Source organism: Rhopilema esculentum, chromosome 21 (assembly GCF_057945365.1).
Source record: "Rhopilema esculentum isolate cy_ngs chromosome 21, ASM5794536v1, whole genome shotgun sequence".
NCBI classification, from domain to species: domain Eukaryota; kingdom Metazoa; phylum Cnidaria; class Scyphozoa; order Rhizostomeae; family Rhizostomatidae; genus Rhopilema; species Rhopilema esculentum.
Window position 1 is genome coordinate 9,924,968 of NC_142835.1, and position 19,401 is coordinate 9,944,368.

The 19,401-nt window shown below is 36.9% G+C and overlaps 1 protein-coding gene across 2 annotated transcripts; it reads left to right on the forward strand.

Moving 5' to 3' along the window:
- Positions 1–61: 61 nt before the first annotated feature.
- On the forward strand, positions 62–18,793 carry LOC135684401 (dixin). Of its 2 annotated transcripts, none has more exons than XM_065199949.2 (16): positions 62–1,226; positions 2,618–2,747; positions 5,585–5,707; positions 6,010–6,229; positions 7,580–8,075; positions 8,800–8,898; positions 9,556–9,609; positions 10,414–10,464; positions 11,203–11,454; positions 12,502–12,693; positions 13,630–13,731; positions 14,192–14,254; positions 14,920–15,025; positions 15,677–15,785; positions 16,372–16,480; positions 17,449–18,793. In XM_065199949.2, the coding sequence occupies exons 1-16, from the start codon at positions 1,203–1,205 to the stop codon at positions 17,608–17,610; spliced, it is 2,292 nt and encodes a 763-aa protein (XP_065056021.2). In that variant the 5' UTR covers positions 62–1,202; the 3' UTR covers positions 17,611–18,793. The 2 variants fall into 2 exon arrangements, with proteins under 2 accessions (XP_065056021.2, XP_065056022.2); XM_065199950.2 differs by lacking the exon at positions 62–1,226 and adding an exon at positions 1,294–1,422.
- The last annotated feature ends 608 nt before the right edge of the window (positions 18,794–19,401 follow it).

Genomic DNA, 19,401 nt, shown 5'->3' on the forward strand with positions numbered 1-19,401 from the left:
TACAGTGATATTGCAAGGAATTTAGCCGCAGCAATATTTTAGTTTAAAGAGTTACTGGATATGGAAAGGCTTGTAAAACTTAGAAGCCCAGAGTTCACGTACCGTTCTGCACTTTAAAAGACAGTTGAATCTTTCCAAAACTGACAACTAGTATGCACAGACATTTTACCCATCATCTACTGTAATTTGGTTCAAAATCTTATCTTCGTACCCCCAGAATAGAGATTATTTTAAGGATACTTCACGGATGCTTCACGTATACGAGTAATCTCTTTTCTGTCTCGTATCTTAGCTGGTTTGAGACGAATTCTTCCCGTTTTAGACGATAAGAGGCATCCCATGGTGTTTTTTAGATTATATGGTTCATGTTGAAAATCTAAAAAGTTCCGTTATATGACGTCATCATATCTTAAATGTGACCAAATGATTTTTTTTTAGAATTTTTTATCACAACAACACGTTTAAATACCTTTAACATAGAAAACCAGTTAAATTTGTTAAGAATTTGATAATGTGTGGGTGGCAACTAAAACCAGTTGTTTTGGCTTGATTCACGAAAAAAGATTTATGAACAGAGACCAAATTGGGGAAGACCCGGTGCTTGTGTGACCATATTTAGCCAGTTTCCAACACAATTAGCTGATTTGAAACAATTTTAGGTATTATACATGACGCTCTCAGTTTATGCAACCCAAATTCAAAAATTCTCTAAAAACATTTTTGTGATTTCATCACTCTGGCCTCTATTGGGTAAGGGCGTAAATTTCAGGAAAGTGGAAGCGAGCTGATCTGTACGAATGGGTTGTTACACGTTACGTTGGTATGGGTTGTTACACGACAATAAAGAAATCGATTCAAGAATGCTATTCAGACGCCATTGCAGCTACGGCAATGGAAGCGGCATGACGTCAGCTTTCGTCCTTTGTACCATGTTTGTTCAGCATAACTGGATTGCGGTCTGATTTGTAAGAGAAAGTCATCCCAGAGCAAAACAAACAGCGGGTCGCCTATAATGAGGGAAAATGTTACCAAGGAGCCTTTCGGCCGTTTGCAAGGTCTGCAAGTAAAGAAGTAACTTGGTTTTGGTTATAAATGTACGACATATCTCTGTTGTTTTATCTTGTTCGCTGTGTTCATTCTGAAAAGACAAATGTGGGTTTGAAAACACGGTTTGTTTACATCCAGCACAGGAGTTGATAGCCATGTCTTTACAGCCAGAGGAAGAGGTATTTTGTGGTGTTTGTGTTTTTATAATCACATTAGATCCATGCAATCAATGCCTTTGATTAAAGAATAGAAAACAAGATGTTTCTGATGTCAGTGAATTTTAATCACCTTAGTATTTCTACACCACCCTTAAGCACATGTTCTAGTCTTATGGGACGTGTGCAGTCATCATATGAATTGTTTCTTTTGTAATAGGTAGGTGTTTTTCCAATATGTATTTACTCTCTTCAAAAAAGATTAATATCCATTTGACTAAGAAGTTCTACGTAAGCCATGAATCTATTTGGTTACAAAAAATATTTCATTCTACAATGAAATCTTGTTGTCTTTACATCTGATGTTGCTACTTGCAAAAGTCTGTTCAGTACTGGATAGCACTGAGCAAATGAGATTGTTTGCTTTCTTCTAATTAAAATTTCCCCTTTGAAAGTTCAGCGAAGTGACTTCTTTCATCATTTATTCTTTGTTCCTTTATTCAAAGATTTACGTTATTGCATTTTTTAATAACAGTTTTCTCTGCCAATTTAAGAAATATTTGGTAATCAGTCGCTATAAAATGTTGCAAGCGAGAAGAAAGTTGAAGCCAGTAAATTGTGCTCCTGGTAGTAAATTATTGGTGCCAGTTTCTTAATAGATTTAAATTTAACGCATGATTTTGTTGTGAAAATCTTATAAAAATCCACTTCAAAAGTTGGATGAATGAAATTGTGGCAGAGCGTTGTTTCATTTTCAGCAAACTTGACAGAAAAATTACGATTTTCAAACATTTTCCATTTCATAAACAATTTGTATGGTATAGTAAATTTGTACATTTGATTGTCTTCTTCGTATTGGAGAGAATGTGATCTTTGTTTGCCCGTTGAACGGCATTTGCAAATCCAGCATCTTTTCGGCAGTGGCAGCTAATAAAATCGGAAACATTGTGGAACATTGTTTATCTGATCTGCGAACTGCATTATGTAGCTTGTCGTAGTGTCAAAGATGAAAGTATGAATAGAAAATCGGGAAACTGTAGGCTGTAAAGTTTTTAGTAACACGTTTTTGAAAAGAAATGAGGATCTGAAAATTTTGACACACACTCAGTGTTACCAGCAGTCTATTTATTTTTCAAGCTTCATAACAATTTCACCAAATGAAGACAAATCGGTTTGGGTTTAACTTGACCACCGGAAGTCAATGAAAAAGGAAAAAATTACTTGTTCGTACAAGTGTAACAAAGAGTTGCCATGGAGTCTCAAATTCCCCGAGGAATTCTCCATCGAAGCTCAACATCCAGCTGAGGCTCAACGGCCTAAAGTGAGATTTATTTTGCGTCTCTGTGCTAAACAGCTGGCGACTGTAGATAACAATTCTAGAAGGAGAATAAATTTATCGAATTTTAATTTTACAGCGACAAATGCAAGCCTACATACAGTGGGTCAATTCTCAACTGAGAAAAAGGCCCGGAAGTCGAGCGGTGAAAGATTTGCAACATGACATGAAGGATGGTGTTGCCTTACTACAACTTATAGAAGTTGTTGGTGAGATGTTTTTTGCTTTTTGCAAATTCTAGAATTACCTCATCAAGTATTTAAACAGCAATACCACGAAATGTACATTATCACTAGGCTCAATTTTGTTGAATAAAGACAATTTGATACGATTCAGTTCATTGGGCTACGGTGAATCAAAACATTATTGTGGTTTGTTTATGGTCCCGTGTGGTGAATACAATCTGCAAAAGCGTAGCTGTGAATATACAATGATCTTATATTGAGATTCACTGATTGCTGAAGCTAGAAAGTAACTTGATTTAACTAAAATACCAATTGATAGTAAACAGAAGATATTGATACCTGCCATTTTTCTTCTTAATTAGAAGTATACGTCCAAACAAAGGCTATTGGTATCTTATGTTATGTCCATTGGTGCTACCTTAGCGAATCTCTTAGTAAAATGGTGGAGATATATTGGTATAATGCTGGAGACTATTATGCTATGTTTCATGACAAAATTTTCAAACTTAGGAATTAAGAAACTTTGTGTGTCTTTTAGTCACATAATTAGAGAGATATGTCTATAAATTGAGAAATTTTACAAATAATCTCGGTTGAAATTCACTCACCTAAGTTGGTCTTTATTTTCACTGTTTCTGTGATTACTGCAAGTCTCCTTAGGTAGGTACCACAGTTTCCCGCCTACAAGATAAAATCATTTTTACCAGTACTGTGAGAAGGATAGCATTGTTGGAGGGACACCATTAATTGACAACAAAAAGGAATCAAATTAAATTTTGTGCACATGCTCATTTCAAGTTAGCAAGTTGTTTGATGTACAAAATGACCTGATTAATACTCAGTCTTGTCCCCATTATGAAAAAATCCTCTTTTAGATGTTAGTCAACAACTGGTAGATCTAGATAGGGTCACGTCACCCTGATTGAGTATACCCGGAAATTTAGCCTTTATACTACCTATGTCATTTTAAGCAAATCCTTCTCTTATCTAAATTGTGAAATCCTTTCTGGTATCTCTTTAAAGTTTTATCATAATTTGTTCTGAGTACACCAACCAACATCCAACTTTTTTTATGAAATGAACCCTTGAATACAATAAAAATAATAAGCCAACCAAGCTTGCTCGGAATCATGGCCTTCCTCCTGCAATGTAAAATTCTCATTTGCAAATCAACTGGACGCTATCATTCATTGTGAGGCCAACTGACGTTGTGGTGTTGGTGCCAAACTGCGCTATATTTCCTTTATAACACATTAATTAATGAGAAGCAACTGATTGCTGCTGAAAACTTCAATTTCATGCTCTCTCCCAATATGATTTTTTTCTACATCTGATTCACTGACAGTGATTCCTTTAAAGGGTGAATACATTTCTGTAGAGGGTACTAAAGGTAGACTGAGATAAAATGGACAATTTTTCAGAGATGTGAATATAGGATGTTCTCTGTGACCTATGTAGTCCCCCACTCAAATAACCCTAGCTTTGATTTCTTGGTTATTTTCGTAGTAAATCAACTTATGCAATAGCAGGGTGACAAGTCTTGATAGACTCATAGTACAGTTGATTCTTGCTATTTTGCTTTACACTTGAGCCTAGAGAGAAAGTCAAAGTGTAACTGTAAATGGATTTAACTGGGCAGTGCAGTAGGAGGGAAAGAATTATTGGGGGCAACATTGTTTGAAAACTAAAGGAGCAGAAACGTTTATTCCTGTTGTGTCCAAAAGACTTAATAATTTTTGAGAGCACTGAGCCCCCCTCTCCCCTCAAGGGCAATGATAGTAGCTTTAAGTCCCTTACCGGGGTCATTTGTACATTTAGCGGATTGATGGAAGGGTTGGTATGTTTTAGGGGTGTTCTCCCATTAAGGCCTGACAGGGGTCCAGTGAGTCTGATGGTCTTAACAAAAGGCTACCCAATTTAGAGAATTAACTCTACCACTTGGGAGTATTTAGGTAGTTGCCACCTTTCAGGGGGTACTTTAAACTGACAACTGAGCTAAGGTTGCCACTTTTGCAGATCATTTTTATTACTGGGGTTTTTAAGTGATCTTTGATCTTATGGTAACACTTGAGGGTTATTGTCAAAAAGACTAACCATTTGAGGGTTATTTTTCACTTTTTAGCTTTGGCTGTCTTTGACCCTGACGGGACCCCCTTTCAGGAGTCTCCCAGGCTTTATGCATCTTTTTAATACGAATTTATTGATTTATTTAGGCTATTGATCTTGCTCTGATTCTGTAAAACTGGCAATAGAGTCCAAATGTTTTTTGGAGCCAAGAGTCAGTAAAAAATCAAAATGGAGTCAAAATCTTTCCAATGCTTTTGTGCTTCTTTAACCTTTGGTTAAAGTCTCTGTCTGAATTTTTTAATGCATGTGCAGTCCCCAGTTTGTCCATATTCAAAGCCAAAGATTAAAGAACTCAGTCTGGATGAGATAATGTGATGCTTTAAGAAATTGAAATATTTTCTTGATTTCCTTCATATCCCATTAAAGTACTCTATATATGTAGTGCAGGGGTCCACCTTTATGTGTACCCAAAGCATCTATAGCCATAGATATAAGAGATATTTTCTTTCATTTTACGAGACTTCATTACTGTATAAATTATTTGGAAGTTGCAAGTTTTTAGCTTCTCTCTCCAAATTATTTCATGGAAAAAGATCAGTTGAATTATCAGATGAGCACCTGCTCAACCTTTCAAGTCTTGCCACTGCACTTCTGTTTGTCACAGTTTCAGAGGGGAAGGTACAACATGCATGAAGAGCTGGGTTTTATCTTTATTGTTCCAATAAAATGCATCACTTGAGCATCTTAAAAGCCAATTGTACCAGAAACATTAATTAATTATTGTTTTATTTCAGGAAATGAACAAATTCCTATCATTGAAAATCCTATCACAATTTCTGACATGGCTACAAATGTCACCTACGTGCTTAAATTCATGGCAGAGAGAAGAATCAAAATGCATCAGATCAATTCAAAAGGTATTCTAAATCTTATTTCACATTCAAGTTATTTTGTTTGCTTATATCTTTCTTCCTTAGTTCAAAAAAGCATCTTGCTGTGCTGGTTGTTTTCATTTTAGGGGAAAATTAAAATTTTTTCATGAAAACCACTTTTATGTTTCCTTTTAAGACAGCCTCTTTCAAAGCTATGCTCCAGGGAATTTCTAAAGCCATCATCATATCATCCTTAATGTTTAGAAAGAGAGCTACACTATTTTTGATATTAACAATTGATTTGTTAAAAATAGCAGATGAAGATTATTGAATTTTTGTTACTCTAGAAATCATCGAAGGGAATAAGCGTGCCATTATGAGGCTCATCCTCGCATTGGCTGCACATTTCAAGCCAGGTTCCGTGCGTCCAGCAAACAGTGAAGCCCCCTCAGGAAGACTTGAAAGAGCATCGTCCACCATGTCGTTAGCAGCTGAGGCAGCGGTGGCATTAGCAGATGCAAGCCAATTGGCATCAAGTGCAGGGCTTTCTTTGCATTACAAATACAAGTAGGGTTCTGTCTAAATTCATTTAAGAATATAAGATCAGTCTAAAGAACCATTCAAGGTTTGGGAAACTATGAGGGGGGCTGCATGAGAACTAATGGTACAGGCCAACAATGGATATCTATGAATCTCGATCATTAGTCCAATTGAGCAGTTGACATACAAGACAGGTAGCATAATGACTAGAATAACAAAATTGTTGGTCGCCTAGGTAAAGGTTTGTCTCTTTTTAGAATGACTTTCAGCTTATCGCGTTCCATATCCAGATTTGCTATGCAGACCCGCTTTCACCCGTACGAAGGGCCTTTGAAACTTGTCCTCCTCTATTTTGCTTCTCTCCATTTAGGATAATTTAGATATTCTAAACTTTGTTCCCTTTCATACCACAATCTAAAAGGTAGATTCTGCATTAAAACGGGTTGTGCAACAGATTTTCGAAATAAACGCGCTAGGGATAGACTTTCTTTCTTCAGCTTTTAAATGTCCAATATAATTTCCTGCGTTTGTCTCTAGTGTTTTTTGTTCGCCGGTGTGAAGTATTTATCTCTGGTAGTTTTATACTTTGGTTGTATAGTATTTAGCAATGATTCAATCAAATGCAATTGATTATTCCTTTCCCAAACCATAATGTGTTGAGCTCATACTAATGCTGAAATTAAGAGCGTTGGGCTGTGTTGTCCTGGTAATCGCTGATCCTGTTGAATCTTAGTGCTAGGAGCTGTCAGTTTAAGAGAATCGGAGAGAGCCCTAAGCCAATCAAAATTGACCAATCAATATGCGCGATACCATTTACACGTTTATTGATTGGCCTATTTTTCATTCACAGACTGCTCAAGCCACTTGACTATCTATCGATTGCTTTTGAGTTGAGTTTCTTTAAGCCTAGTTAAATGTGGGCGAAGACAACTCTATACCCCGGTAATATCATTGTATCCGGTTGGTTGAAATGTTAATAGTTGATAGCTAAAGCCAGTTGTCTACTCCCGTATGGTGATTGACTATTTACTGAAAGAGAGAGTAATATAAATTTTTTGGTCGTTTGCCCCCTGTTCAGAATTTTTTGAATACTAGTCAAGTTTTACGCGTTGAATCACGATTTTACCCTTTTTCAAGCTCCAATTTTCAACCATTTTGATGTATTCTGCTGAAGGCAGCTTTTGGCTTTTTTAGTTGCATAGCGCTTCATACCTTGGAAACCCATACTTTTTTATGTAGAACCGGACAGTTCCAATAGTATTCTGCAGATTCAGTCAATATATGGAGGAAGAAGAAATTACTTGCTAATTATACGTATTAGAAGCGGTTTATAATTTACATCTTTGAAGAATAATAATTATATTAATTTTTCTACAGAAAGAGACCAAACTTTGACTCCAGCCTGTCAACAAGCGACCACTCGTTACATCAGCTCCCTGTAGAAGCCTCTCATTCGCGATCGTCGTCCTCCGCAAGCAGTACCTCGCACAAATCCGCTGGCAGTGCCAACCGCCTGAACAGTTCAGTACCTGGGTCGAGTTCTAAGAAAAGGTACAATGACCTCACTCCGGTAAGAAAATCACTGGGACAGTGCGTCTCTGACACGGACCATCTAAGCTCACTTGAAACCAGTATGCGCCAGCACCATCAAGCAATCACCAAATACCTCAGTGATGATCAAAGTTATCGCACTTTGCCCCGAAAAATGAAAGTTGGCTCTTCGAAATCGGAAGGAAACTCCCGGAGATCCTCAAGGCCAAGTTCTGCTAACAGTAGCACTTCTATTGATGACCATGTACTTGCGGAGGAGCACGATCACATGGTTGTTGACGTCCAAGCTTTGAAAGAATACTTGCTTGATCTTCAGTGTATTGTAAGTATTGCACAATCAGAATATGAAATGGCATTGATCTTTTCAAAGAAAGCTTCGAGTCAGTAACATTGCTTTCATCAAATGGTGTATATTGTGTTCCTTGGTTATCGATTTAATTACATAGAATTATTTATTTTGTCATATGTTAATCAAGCATGGAGTTACTAAGGGTTGTAGTTGTAAGGGGTTCAGGGGGCTGAGCCACCAGTGTTAATGAAAGCCCCGTGTAAATTCTTAACAAGGGGGAAGCCCCTTAAAATGGACCTAGTTGATAGACAAGATTTTGTGTTCTTGTTGATTTTTTGTTCATTTTTAGTACAGCGTTACTTGCTTGTATGAGGTTAGAAGACTTCTAGCAGACGCAAGCTAGCGACAAATGAGTACTGAAAAGTCAACATCACAGCTCATTTTTTTTTACATATATCTCAGGTTGTTACTCCCTTAACCCAACATCCCCCCCCCCCCTCACTAAATGAAAACAGCCTTTCCCTCCATCACTGCCTGTTTCTAGTCGTATTTATCAGATCGAGGCACATAAGAGGCAATATAATGTGAATAATCATGAATTCTTTTTCTAAGGTTTGCATCATGATAACTTCAAAGCTGATTAAAGCCAGTCTTTTTACATGTCTTTAAATACTTGTTAGCATAGCGCCACTTCATGATCTATATTTTAGTGTTAATTTCTTAGCTAAAACAAAGCCTTTTCTGTCATTTTTTCCAGCTTTTGAACGGGGAAGACTCTCAAGATGGCAACAACAACAACAGCAACGAGACTGAAAACGAACATTTCTTTCAGGAATCCTCGTTGCACGACCAAGTTGTAAGTATAATGTGTCGGCATGTTTTAACCAGGCTAACACTGCCAGTGTCATGTCTTATTAGGTCATTTCAAATGGGTCCCTTGTCGTAGACGGCTCTCTTGTGTTTTTTAAACAATATGTAACCATTTAACTAATATGTATGTAATAAGGCACTAGAGTAAAGTTTATTAGTTTTGAGTCTTCCTTTTTTCCTATTGGCTTTTGCAATCTATCGAGTACTTAAATCGGCCTATAGCTGCACATGAAGTGGCGCACTATTGCATGAGAATATAAACTTTCCCAAGATTTACTCCATGAGTTGCAAATAACAATCTTGAATTGAATTGTAAGACGCTCAGTCTGGGACTCGTATCTTCAAGTACTCCAAACTGGTAACTTCAGTTTTTGCCTTTTTTTCATCCCCCTGACCGGCTTAATATTGGCTCTGAAATTCACATAGACGGATGTTGGTTAGGGCGTCCGTAAAGTGAGGCAATAGCGAGACAGAGGCTCATGGGCTAAGTCTAAACATTCTCTGCGAAACTTTCGCCCTTAAATCTCAGATTCGCGCTCTTTTACGCCTCTTTCGATTTTTAGCCTCTGACTGACTTTAGTATCCTCGCATACACTCACATTTGTTCTTCTTCTCTCTACAAATATTAACTTTTTTTTATCAGGTCATATTAAAGGCAAGGCTCGACCAGGCAAACCAAGACTACCAAAATTTGAAAGTAAGTGTTTCTTACAAATGTACAAAAGGCATATTTGGACTAAAGGCTCATTACATTGCTAGTATATTTCCCGATTCCGCTCTGCTGAAACTTGTTCTCCCGTTTATTCTAATTGAACAACAGTACCGTGGAAAGTATAGAATTATTGGAGTGACACCATTGTTTGAGAACAATGTGAACAAAAGGGAATGTTCACTGGAAACAAAGGATTTTATGATTTTTTGTGGGGCTTGATCCCGCTTAGAATAATTGTAGGTACGGCCCTGAATCAATATCGTTCTTTTCTAATTCTAACGGTTTCGTCTGTTTTTCATTTGACAAAATCTGAATTGATCGATGTTTATCAATTTAATAGTTGATGAAAGTTTGCTTTGGCCACACTCGTTCTCTAAAACTGATGGTAGATCTAGAATTAAGATTGAGGCTCCATGGTTAGAATTCAATTTTAAAAGCTAAACAATTTCTAGGAATGATTTTGGCTCATTTTATTTTGGTTTTTGCAAGCCATTCTAAAGGAACATATTCTTTTTTCATCCATGTTGGCACTGCTTTTGTCAATCCCTGTTGTTGTTTTTGTCCATTTATAATCTGTTTCGATAAGTGTTGCCTTTTTTTAATCTTGTGGTTCGTGTTTACAATCCACGCAAATCGTGTTTTTAGACACTCCTTGCGTAATTACCGGAAGCATGGCTGTGTTTAATCATGTCTGCCAACCAGGCTTAAATTTAATTTATATTATTCCTCTATTAAAAATTTGAGTTATTTATTACCCTTTTCTGGCTGTAAACTGATTTCTTTTTGCAGAACTCGGCCGCTGCTCTTAAGGAGGATGCAATTAGATTGCAGGGCGAAAAGGTGAATACGTTTATGAAAAAGTCCATTTTCAATCTTGGGAATAGTTTTTATCAATTCATGTGCGTTAGACGTCGATTTCATTGTCCTGCAATTGCAATGAAATACTACGGAACTGTTCTTTGTTACTTTTTTATCGTTTTAGTCATTTAAGAGGTTTGTAGTCATTCAATGCCAAAGTACCTTTTGTTCTGTTAAGAATGTTCTATAACTCTTTGAATCGAGCCGTTACAACCACGTGCTAAATTTAGGGCCACATTAAATATAAATCGTGTCACTAGTACCATATTAGTTGAGAGATGCATTTTTAAACAGTCACCCAGCCTTTAAATTAGGATTTGCCAGGTTCTAGAAAGTACCCAAAGACCAGGAAGGTGTTTGTTTTCCTCCAGACAACACCCTTTAGCTTTGAAAGCCTTCCTTAAAACAATAGCTTCGGGTAGGGCTTTTATCTGATAAATGTTTGAAAACCTTCATCACGGGCGTTGACTGCATAATCGTCCAGTTTCCTTGACCCAGAGGCCAGGGAATTGTCCATCTTTCATTTGGACAATAGCCTTTATCTTTGAAAACCTTCTTCAGGATAAAAACGAAAGCTGGGGTTTTGGTGTGGTTTCGTCATGATTGCTTTGACAGTGCCATCAAGTTCTGGTGCTATTTGTGATGAAACTTTGTATCGTGCTTCCCTATTATCTTTCTGGCTGTGAGGTTGTTAGTAAAGTTTCTTGTTCACACACCAAGGTTGGATTGCAAGGTAGACTTACCGAACTCGAAGAAGCAAATATAAATTTACGAGCGGATCAGTTGCGTCAGGAGCTTGCATGTGACTCAGCTAGAAGTGCAAAGGAAAGCGCACAAAGGATCATCGAAGAAAGAGAGCATAGGATTGCAGAGTTGCATGAGGAGCTGGCAAAAAAGGACCAGGTAATACGAGACCAAGAGAGAGAAATCCAACAGTTGATTGACACAGTCACCGGAAGGGAAAACACAGAGGTTGGTATTATTTATGACCGCTCTTGTTAAACTCGAAAGTAAGGATGCTTGAGTAAATAAGAAGTAAGAGAAGAAGAGTATCAAGATATTCTTTCCTTGCGCAAAAACATACTTGCAATTTTAGGCACATTTTATGGGTGCAGAGGGGGGGGGGTGATGTAAAAACGAAAGTTAGGGAGTAAGGGAGTAAATTTTCTAATTGACCAATCATAAATGTTTTAGTTAAGTGCTGATTCTTATTACAATATCTGAGGATCATAAGGGCTTTTGTGCATTTGCAAAAGGAAACAGCGCTGTATATAAGCCAATTTCTGGACTCTGAAACTTTCATTGAAAGGTCCTACACATTTTAAATATGTACAACACAAAGCAAATCGTTTTCACACGGACAAACGTTTATGCCGGGACAAAAATAAGATTGGAAAGTGAGTAAATCTTCGTAACACAAGTCAGTCCTCTGTTTTATCTGTTTTCATCGATTTGCACATTATCTTCTTACATTTTGTCCTACTTCTTGCTAAGTATCTTCAGCTGGATACATGGCATCACAACAGCAAAAAAGAGCTGCAACAAAATGGCAGATTCCTTGCTAGGTTCAAAGCACTCCATACAGACTCCATAGGGTACCAAAGCGTGACATTATCAAAAATTGATTTTAAAATTTTTGACTTTTGACCATATAGCCTGATTTGCCAATTTGCTCATGTGGCTATATCTCAGCCAATTTTACACATCTAATGATTTTGGAATTTTAGAGGTATTCCATAATGCTATTTCAGACTGTGTGATCCAAATGAAAAAATTCTAAAAATAGTTTTTGGCGACGTCATAACTTCGGAAAACTATTGAAAAACCAAAGTTTCAGTTACGAAACCTAGACAACGTCTTGTTTTAATTGCATTATCTCACCATTATGTAAGATTTTGTTCCTCCAATTTTCTGTTAATTGCGAAGCCTTCATAGGAAAGTCCTGTACGGGTAATTTTTGCAAAAATGCAGTTTCTGCCATATTATGTCATATTATTTTTTTCTATTCTTATTTCACAGGCTGACAGAGACACGCAACTCAATTTACGAGAGAGCATCAAACATAATATTCGTGACCAAATAGAGCAGCTAACTGGGCGTCTTGAGGAACTCAGTGGCTCGGAGAATCAAATCCATTCGCAAATAGATCATTACAACAGAAGGTTGAAGAAAATAGAAGATTCTCTCCGGAAATCAAACAACCCAAAAGAGGTAACATTACAAGTTCTTGTACTAAATCTGCAATATAAGCAAATCCAAAATTTGATATCGTACTGGTATATCCTTAACGTGCCGCATAACTTGCAGTTGTTGTGAATGCTTAAGGAAAATTTGCTTTTAAGCGTTGTAAATATTGTCGTTGTTAAAAAATTGTCATGACAGGATCTCGTTTAAGGTTTATCTTTTTTAGAGAGATGCACCTTTGTGTTCCACGGGCTAAGGAACAAAGAGATAAGGAAGTTGTTGTATGGATGAAACTTGTTAATCTTGATTTGCGGATTCGGACACTGGATTTCCTCTTAACTTTGGATTTATTTGAATTGTCTATTAATGAAACTTGAATCTGGAAGCATTGTAGATGGTGGAATTTGCTGAATCCGAGTTTCCATCATCTTATTTGCTATGTCATTCATGACCTTCAAACCTTCAGGCCATACATCAGCATTTCGGTGGTCTAACTGCTTTGGATCTGTTAATTATGCAGTAATGTGATATCATTATATTTTCGCCAACAGTCGTGTTTAGAAAGATCAGGTTTAAGCAACCGATCGCTTGGTATTAATGGCTTTGCAAAAGGAGCACCATTTGAGCAAATAATTCCCTTATCCATTTCAAATATCGCTATCTTCATGGTTCGAATTGTGTACCATTTAAGCTGTTTAAACCTTTCAGGCTTATTGCTGTTCCAGCTTATTAGATGCTAGATTGAGTGCAAATCGTTCATTCCCAAATTTTAGGATAGGTCGTAAGTTTGCTTACTGGAGTAGCCTATATGCAGGCAACTCCTCTTCTTTGTAATTTATAGACGCAGGCTAGCTATACGTAGTTGCGTATATTGCTCTCTTGAGTTTCATTTCCTGGCTTCAAGACCCTGCCCAACCCATTCAAAACGACGTCATATCATCATCAGGTCATTTTGTATCGCAGGTAGCCAAAGAGTACGACAAGGCATCGAACACCCTGGAGAACCTTCGAACAAGCTTCGGAAAACACGACCCTAGGCAGCATGCTCTCGATAGCATCGGCCAGGTATGGCATTTAGCTTTGCAGAAGGGCAATCGAAATGATAGAGCTTAAAGATCATGCTGTACTTGCCCCGAATCTTTCTCTACGGCTCTACCTAGTCATTTGCCTTCGCTTTATATCTCCAATAATTTTGAGATCTCTCGTTGCAAGAAAGTCTACATTTTAGCTATGGAACAGAATTCAGTTCTAGGATCAGCTTGCTACTCGATATGTCATTTGCACAGAAAGGATTTCACAAGAAGTTTACGTCACCTTGAACAAAATGAAATACAATTACATTTTGATAATGAAATGCAACATTTTATATTGGTATTTTATCAATATAAGGGTACACTAATATGAATTCACACAAACCGCTCTTTGATTTGATTTCTAATTGTTAATCAATCAATTGGTCAGTTTTAATTCTCTTAAAACGATCTTCATTGATTCCTCTTATTGATTCTGGTTTTCTTCCATTTAGAGTTTAGGTTCTATTATGGAGAAACTTACAGTGTCAAGAACAACTTCCAGAAATGACGCTGCGGTTTGTAAACTTTTGTTTATTCTTATCTTACTTGTTTGCGGTGGCACGAACAGTTTTCGATATCTCATATTATTGTGTCGCGTTTTTCTTTCTTCCTATTTTGAAATATTTTTTTGTGTATTTTAAGATCATCTTATGCATAAGCTTGTAATGTGTGTTTAGAAGTAAACTTTCACAACACTCATTTTGTTTATTTATGCTCGTTCCTGCCGTTATTCATATATTTTCAAAGGTCCCGAATTTCGGATTAGGGCATTGAATTCCGGTTGAAAGGGATCCAATTTTTTTAAATGATTGGTTTTTTATCAAAAATCTACGAGAAAATGGTAAGGGGATTAGTTTTGTAATTTTGATTTTCCTCCGGTTAAAGATTTATTACTTGCGGGCATCATTGTCTGATTAAAGAATGGAATGTCTTGGTATATGCGGTAAACAGCATGATTTGGCGGACATAACAGATGGCATCGTAGATAAACCAATATTCATCACTTTTATATTTCATGCACTCAAGGAGCGAGTTCGGGGCAAGCCCCCTGATCCCTGGTCCTCCTTACACATTAGGGGCCTGTGCAGCTCCTGGGACGACTTCAAAACTGGACCATTGTTGTCACTGTCTGAATCTGTATCACTATTGCAATACCATAAAGCAATTTTTTGCGTTTTAGATGAAATTGAGCGAAAAGAGATCATCACGAGGTAAACTTACACCAAGAAACCGATTAAAAAACAGTGAAACGCACTCAAAAACCGATTTGAGTGGCAGCTATCTGAGTAAGTTTATCTTTTTTCCTTTGGTCTAATATTACAGTGTATTCGACATTTTTCGATTTGGTACACTGCACTTTTAATTGATGTTTGATAGCGCACTACAGATTTGAATTCAGTTAAAAGCTGCTGCTTTTTAAAACATGAAACGTGTATGACGACTACGAGTGGGCTATGTACAATGCAATGTGATACAGTATAATGGAATTCGATACAGAACAAAAACACTCAATATAAAACGATTTAATACCATACAGTAGAATACAGCACATAGTAACACGTCACAGTATCACACAACACAATACTATAGGTAATGTACAATTTTTAAACCAAAAAACAAGCAGAAGAACTGATTATAAGACCTTACAATTTTACGAAATAATGCCCAATATAATTACTGGACACAGTTATGTATCTGCGCAGAGAACTTTCATCTGGATGAAAGCGAATGCACGTGCTTACTACACGTGCCACGTGTGTTGCGGCGACTTTTCAAGAATTTGATTATTCTTGGTAAGAATGCGAATATCAAAGATGTTTGGTAATTTTTTCCACTCTTGGATCTTGTCTCCTAGAATTCACGAATGCGGTTTACGAAGGCGTTTCTAAAAAGGCTAAGTAAAAATGCTATTTCAATAAAATGGGATTCTTTTTTAGATGGGTCTATGGATAGCGCAACTCCAGTTACACAGGAAGGAAAAAGGACAAAAGTTTTATATTTCATTAATCAGTCTGTGACGCCCTATCTTGCTTCTATCAACAAAAGGTATGCCTTGAAATCCTATTTACGCCTTTAAATTTTCAGCCTTTTGGAAACGATTTATAATTACCCTGACTGACAAGTTGCAGAAATTATCATTATATTGTTTCGTTGCCCTCATTCATAAGTTGTCGAAACGATGCGTGAAAGACGGAAATGATCAAAATGATCTTATTTTATAACTTATTTTGACTGCACATAATTTGGAAAATACGAAAATTTCTGCATGATCGATTGAATTCAAATATCAAGGTGCATAGAACAAAAATAATCAAATTGTCAAAAACTGAATTAATTATCAGATATTTCACGGAAACGCTACAGCGTTACCGCCATTTTGAGTTTTCTGAAAGAACAAGGTATCAAAACGATTGTTATTCTTTTCGGCATGCACTTTTCAAAGGCAAATCATCTGCATCGAACGAAATTTATAGGATTTTCGCAGTTCATCAATGGAAAAATCGATTTCTTTGTCTATGCGAAGTAGTAAAATGTGAAACAGTTGTACTGATGAAATTTCACCAGCATGGCGATACAGTTCTTCGTTGTGAAGTACGCTCACTGTTATGAGCTTTTTTTGCTCTTTCATTAGTCTGGGAGAAATCACACTGAAAGACTTCAAAAATCTACTAGATCGAGGTGGAAGCCATCGCTATTATTTCAAGTCAATGGATCCTGATTTTGGCAGTGTGCGTGAAGAAGTAAGTTGCTTTTCCAGGTCATTATTCTATAAGACTTTCTTGCTCTCTTCCGGTGCTGATGCTTCCAATGATAATGCTCCCGGTGCTGATGCTCCCGGAATTAAGTTTCCGGGGTTAATGCTCCCGGTACTAATGGTTCGGGTGTTAATGCTTCCGGTACTAATGCTTCGGGTTTTAATGCTTCCGGTACTAATGGTTCGGGTGTTAATGCTTCCGGTACTAATGCTTCGGGTTTTAATGCTTCCGGTACTAATGGTTCGGGTGTTAATGCTTCCGGTACTAATGCTTCTGGTGCTAATGCATATGGTACTATTGCTTTCAGTGCTCATTTTTCTGCTTCTAATGCTTCCGGTGCTAATGCATCCGGTACTAATACCTCCAACAGTAATGCTTCTGTGCTGATGCTTTAAATGATAATGCTCCCGATGCACATCCGGTGCTAATGCATCCGGTACTAATGCTTCCGGTGCTTGTGCTTCCGGTGTTAAGTAAGTTAACTTATCTGGATTCAAATTTAAAGCTTCTTTGAAGATCATGTTGATAGCCTCTCCAGCCGGTCACTCATAGAGACTAGATCTATAATGGCCCTGGGGCTAAACTAACATAAAAGTTCAAAAATTCTCCTATTAATATTTTTCATATTCAAAAGCTATATAAATATTCCTTAGACGGGGTAGACTTTGCAACTAGTACTCGAGTTTCTTTTTGCTTGAAAGTAGCCCAAGAAAGTATAAATAATTTTGCCGGAGAATATCTTTCTGCCATGAAACATAACTCAAAAAACTGAAAGGAAGAGAAGAACAAGGCTTGGCTTTTTGTGTGGCTCTTAAAATTTCTGTTGTTTTTTTTTACATTCCCCAGTCTCAATTTTAGAGTCATTTTTTAATAGTGAGTATTTATCGTGAATACATTGCACGTAATATTTTCACATAAACCTTGTTATTGATTGATTTCTATTCTTGCTTTAGTTGTCCGCAGATGATGAGATCCTTCCTGGATGGGATGGAAAAATTGTCTCTTGGGTCGACGACGATAAAGAATTGGCTCTTGGGTCAGACACACGAACTGTGAACACAAGTACTCCAAAAAACACAAATAATTCTTATTTTGTGCAAAAAGATATGGTATAATGTTAGTATAATTATAAATCTCATCTATATTGCATAATCCGTACACATTCTGCTTGTAATAGCTGCTCAATTTGTGCATTTTTAAGTAGCAAGCCTTATCCAAGATGCTTTGATTGCTATCACTAGAAGAATTTCAAAGAAGTTTTCGGTGTCAATTCCTCAACCTGTACATATTTTATGCTATTTCAGTAAATAAATAGCTAGAATATGATTCTCTTGCATGTGAAGACAAAATAAAAAAAATAAAAAATTTTATTGAAAAGATCTTGTAGCATTTTTTAGCCAATAGTTTTAACTGACTGAACAGGTTGAGAAGCAACAAACATTGAATACTTCCTTTTAATGATCTCCACCTTTCTACCAAAATTTTCTCCGCGGTCGTTCAGGCTTAATTTCCGTGTGATACAAACTAAATACTTTTATAATTTCGTTGCATTGTAAATTATTTCTACAGCACATTCGCAACTAACGTCATGGTACAATTATTCAATGCTTTAAGGCTCCATGTCCCCCCTTGCAATTTGACTGTTTTACTCTATGCAAATTATGACTCTTAGCGAAGCAGTATCTTCGACCATATCATATCATGTTATTTTTGTCCACATTCCCTATCAGCTTGAAAAGAAATGAAATAACAATTTTTAGACTATAAGCGTTTAGGTGGACTTAGTATAGATCTCGCTTTAATATAATTGCTGAAATATTTATTGAGATAGAACTGCCCGAGTGGAGTCTAAAATGTGATGAACTTTCCTTTTTTAGGGTGGTTGCATCACTCTCAAACCCTATTTCTTCTTCGCCCAAAATTCACCAGAGGACGGGGTTTTCCCTAGCCCGTTTTCGCAGTTATTTGCCCGTTTAACTGATGTGCAGAATGTAATTAGAGAAGCCCCTTTTCAAAATCTGTAGAATATTCAAATTTTCAACATAGTCCTTTTTCAAAATCTGTAGAATATTCAAATTTTCGACACAAAATATGAACTCAATACTTTTAATTGACAGCGACAAATGGTATTTCATATCGTGAAAGCCGTTTGTTATTTGAGTAGATGAAGTGGAATTTTTACGCGCAGTATTTCCAGTATTTATATTTAAAAATTTTTGTAGTTTTATTTGATGAAAGCCTTAAAAATCAAGTATTTGGGGTCGAGGAATTGTGACATTTTAACCAAAGAATATTTAAGTCTGCTGCCTTTTTGAGTCAAACTCTGTACTGCTCTTAGTTTATGACTCAAGAAAATACCCTGCAATATGGTTTAAGATCAGCTAGATATGCAGGTGCCAAGTCCTGGAACAACATTCCCTGCGTCATCAAACAATCTACTACAGTAACAATTTTCGCCGTAAACTAAAATTGCATCTGTTCTCCACCAGATACCAACAATAGAATCTTTTTTAACTTCTTCTCAGGACCACAGAATAGAGAGTCTCTCTCTATTCTGTGTCAGGACTATAACGATGTCACTATAGGTTGCTCTGTGTGGGGGTGTGGGATGATGGGGATGGCTGTCGGGCAGTCTTTGCTATTTTCTTTTCAGAGAGAGCGGAGGTTGTGTGGCAGTTGTTCTCATTGGTCCTATGGCTCCCTCTTAGGCAGCCTGTGGTGTAAATACTAAATTAATAGATTGTTACTACAGGGGGTGCTCTCTCCTCGATTAGTCTATCTATTGAGAGAGCTCCTCTGTTAAGAAATTCCTGCATGCAAATCTCCTTTGTTCTTGTAAAATAATCTATATTTTTTTTTTCTTGTTCACTATTTCTCTCATTGTATGTAATTTATTTCATCTTTTG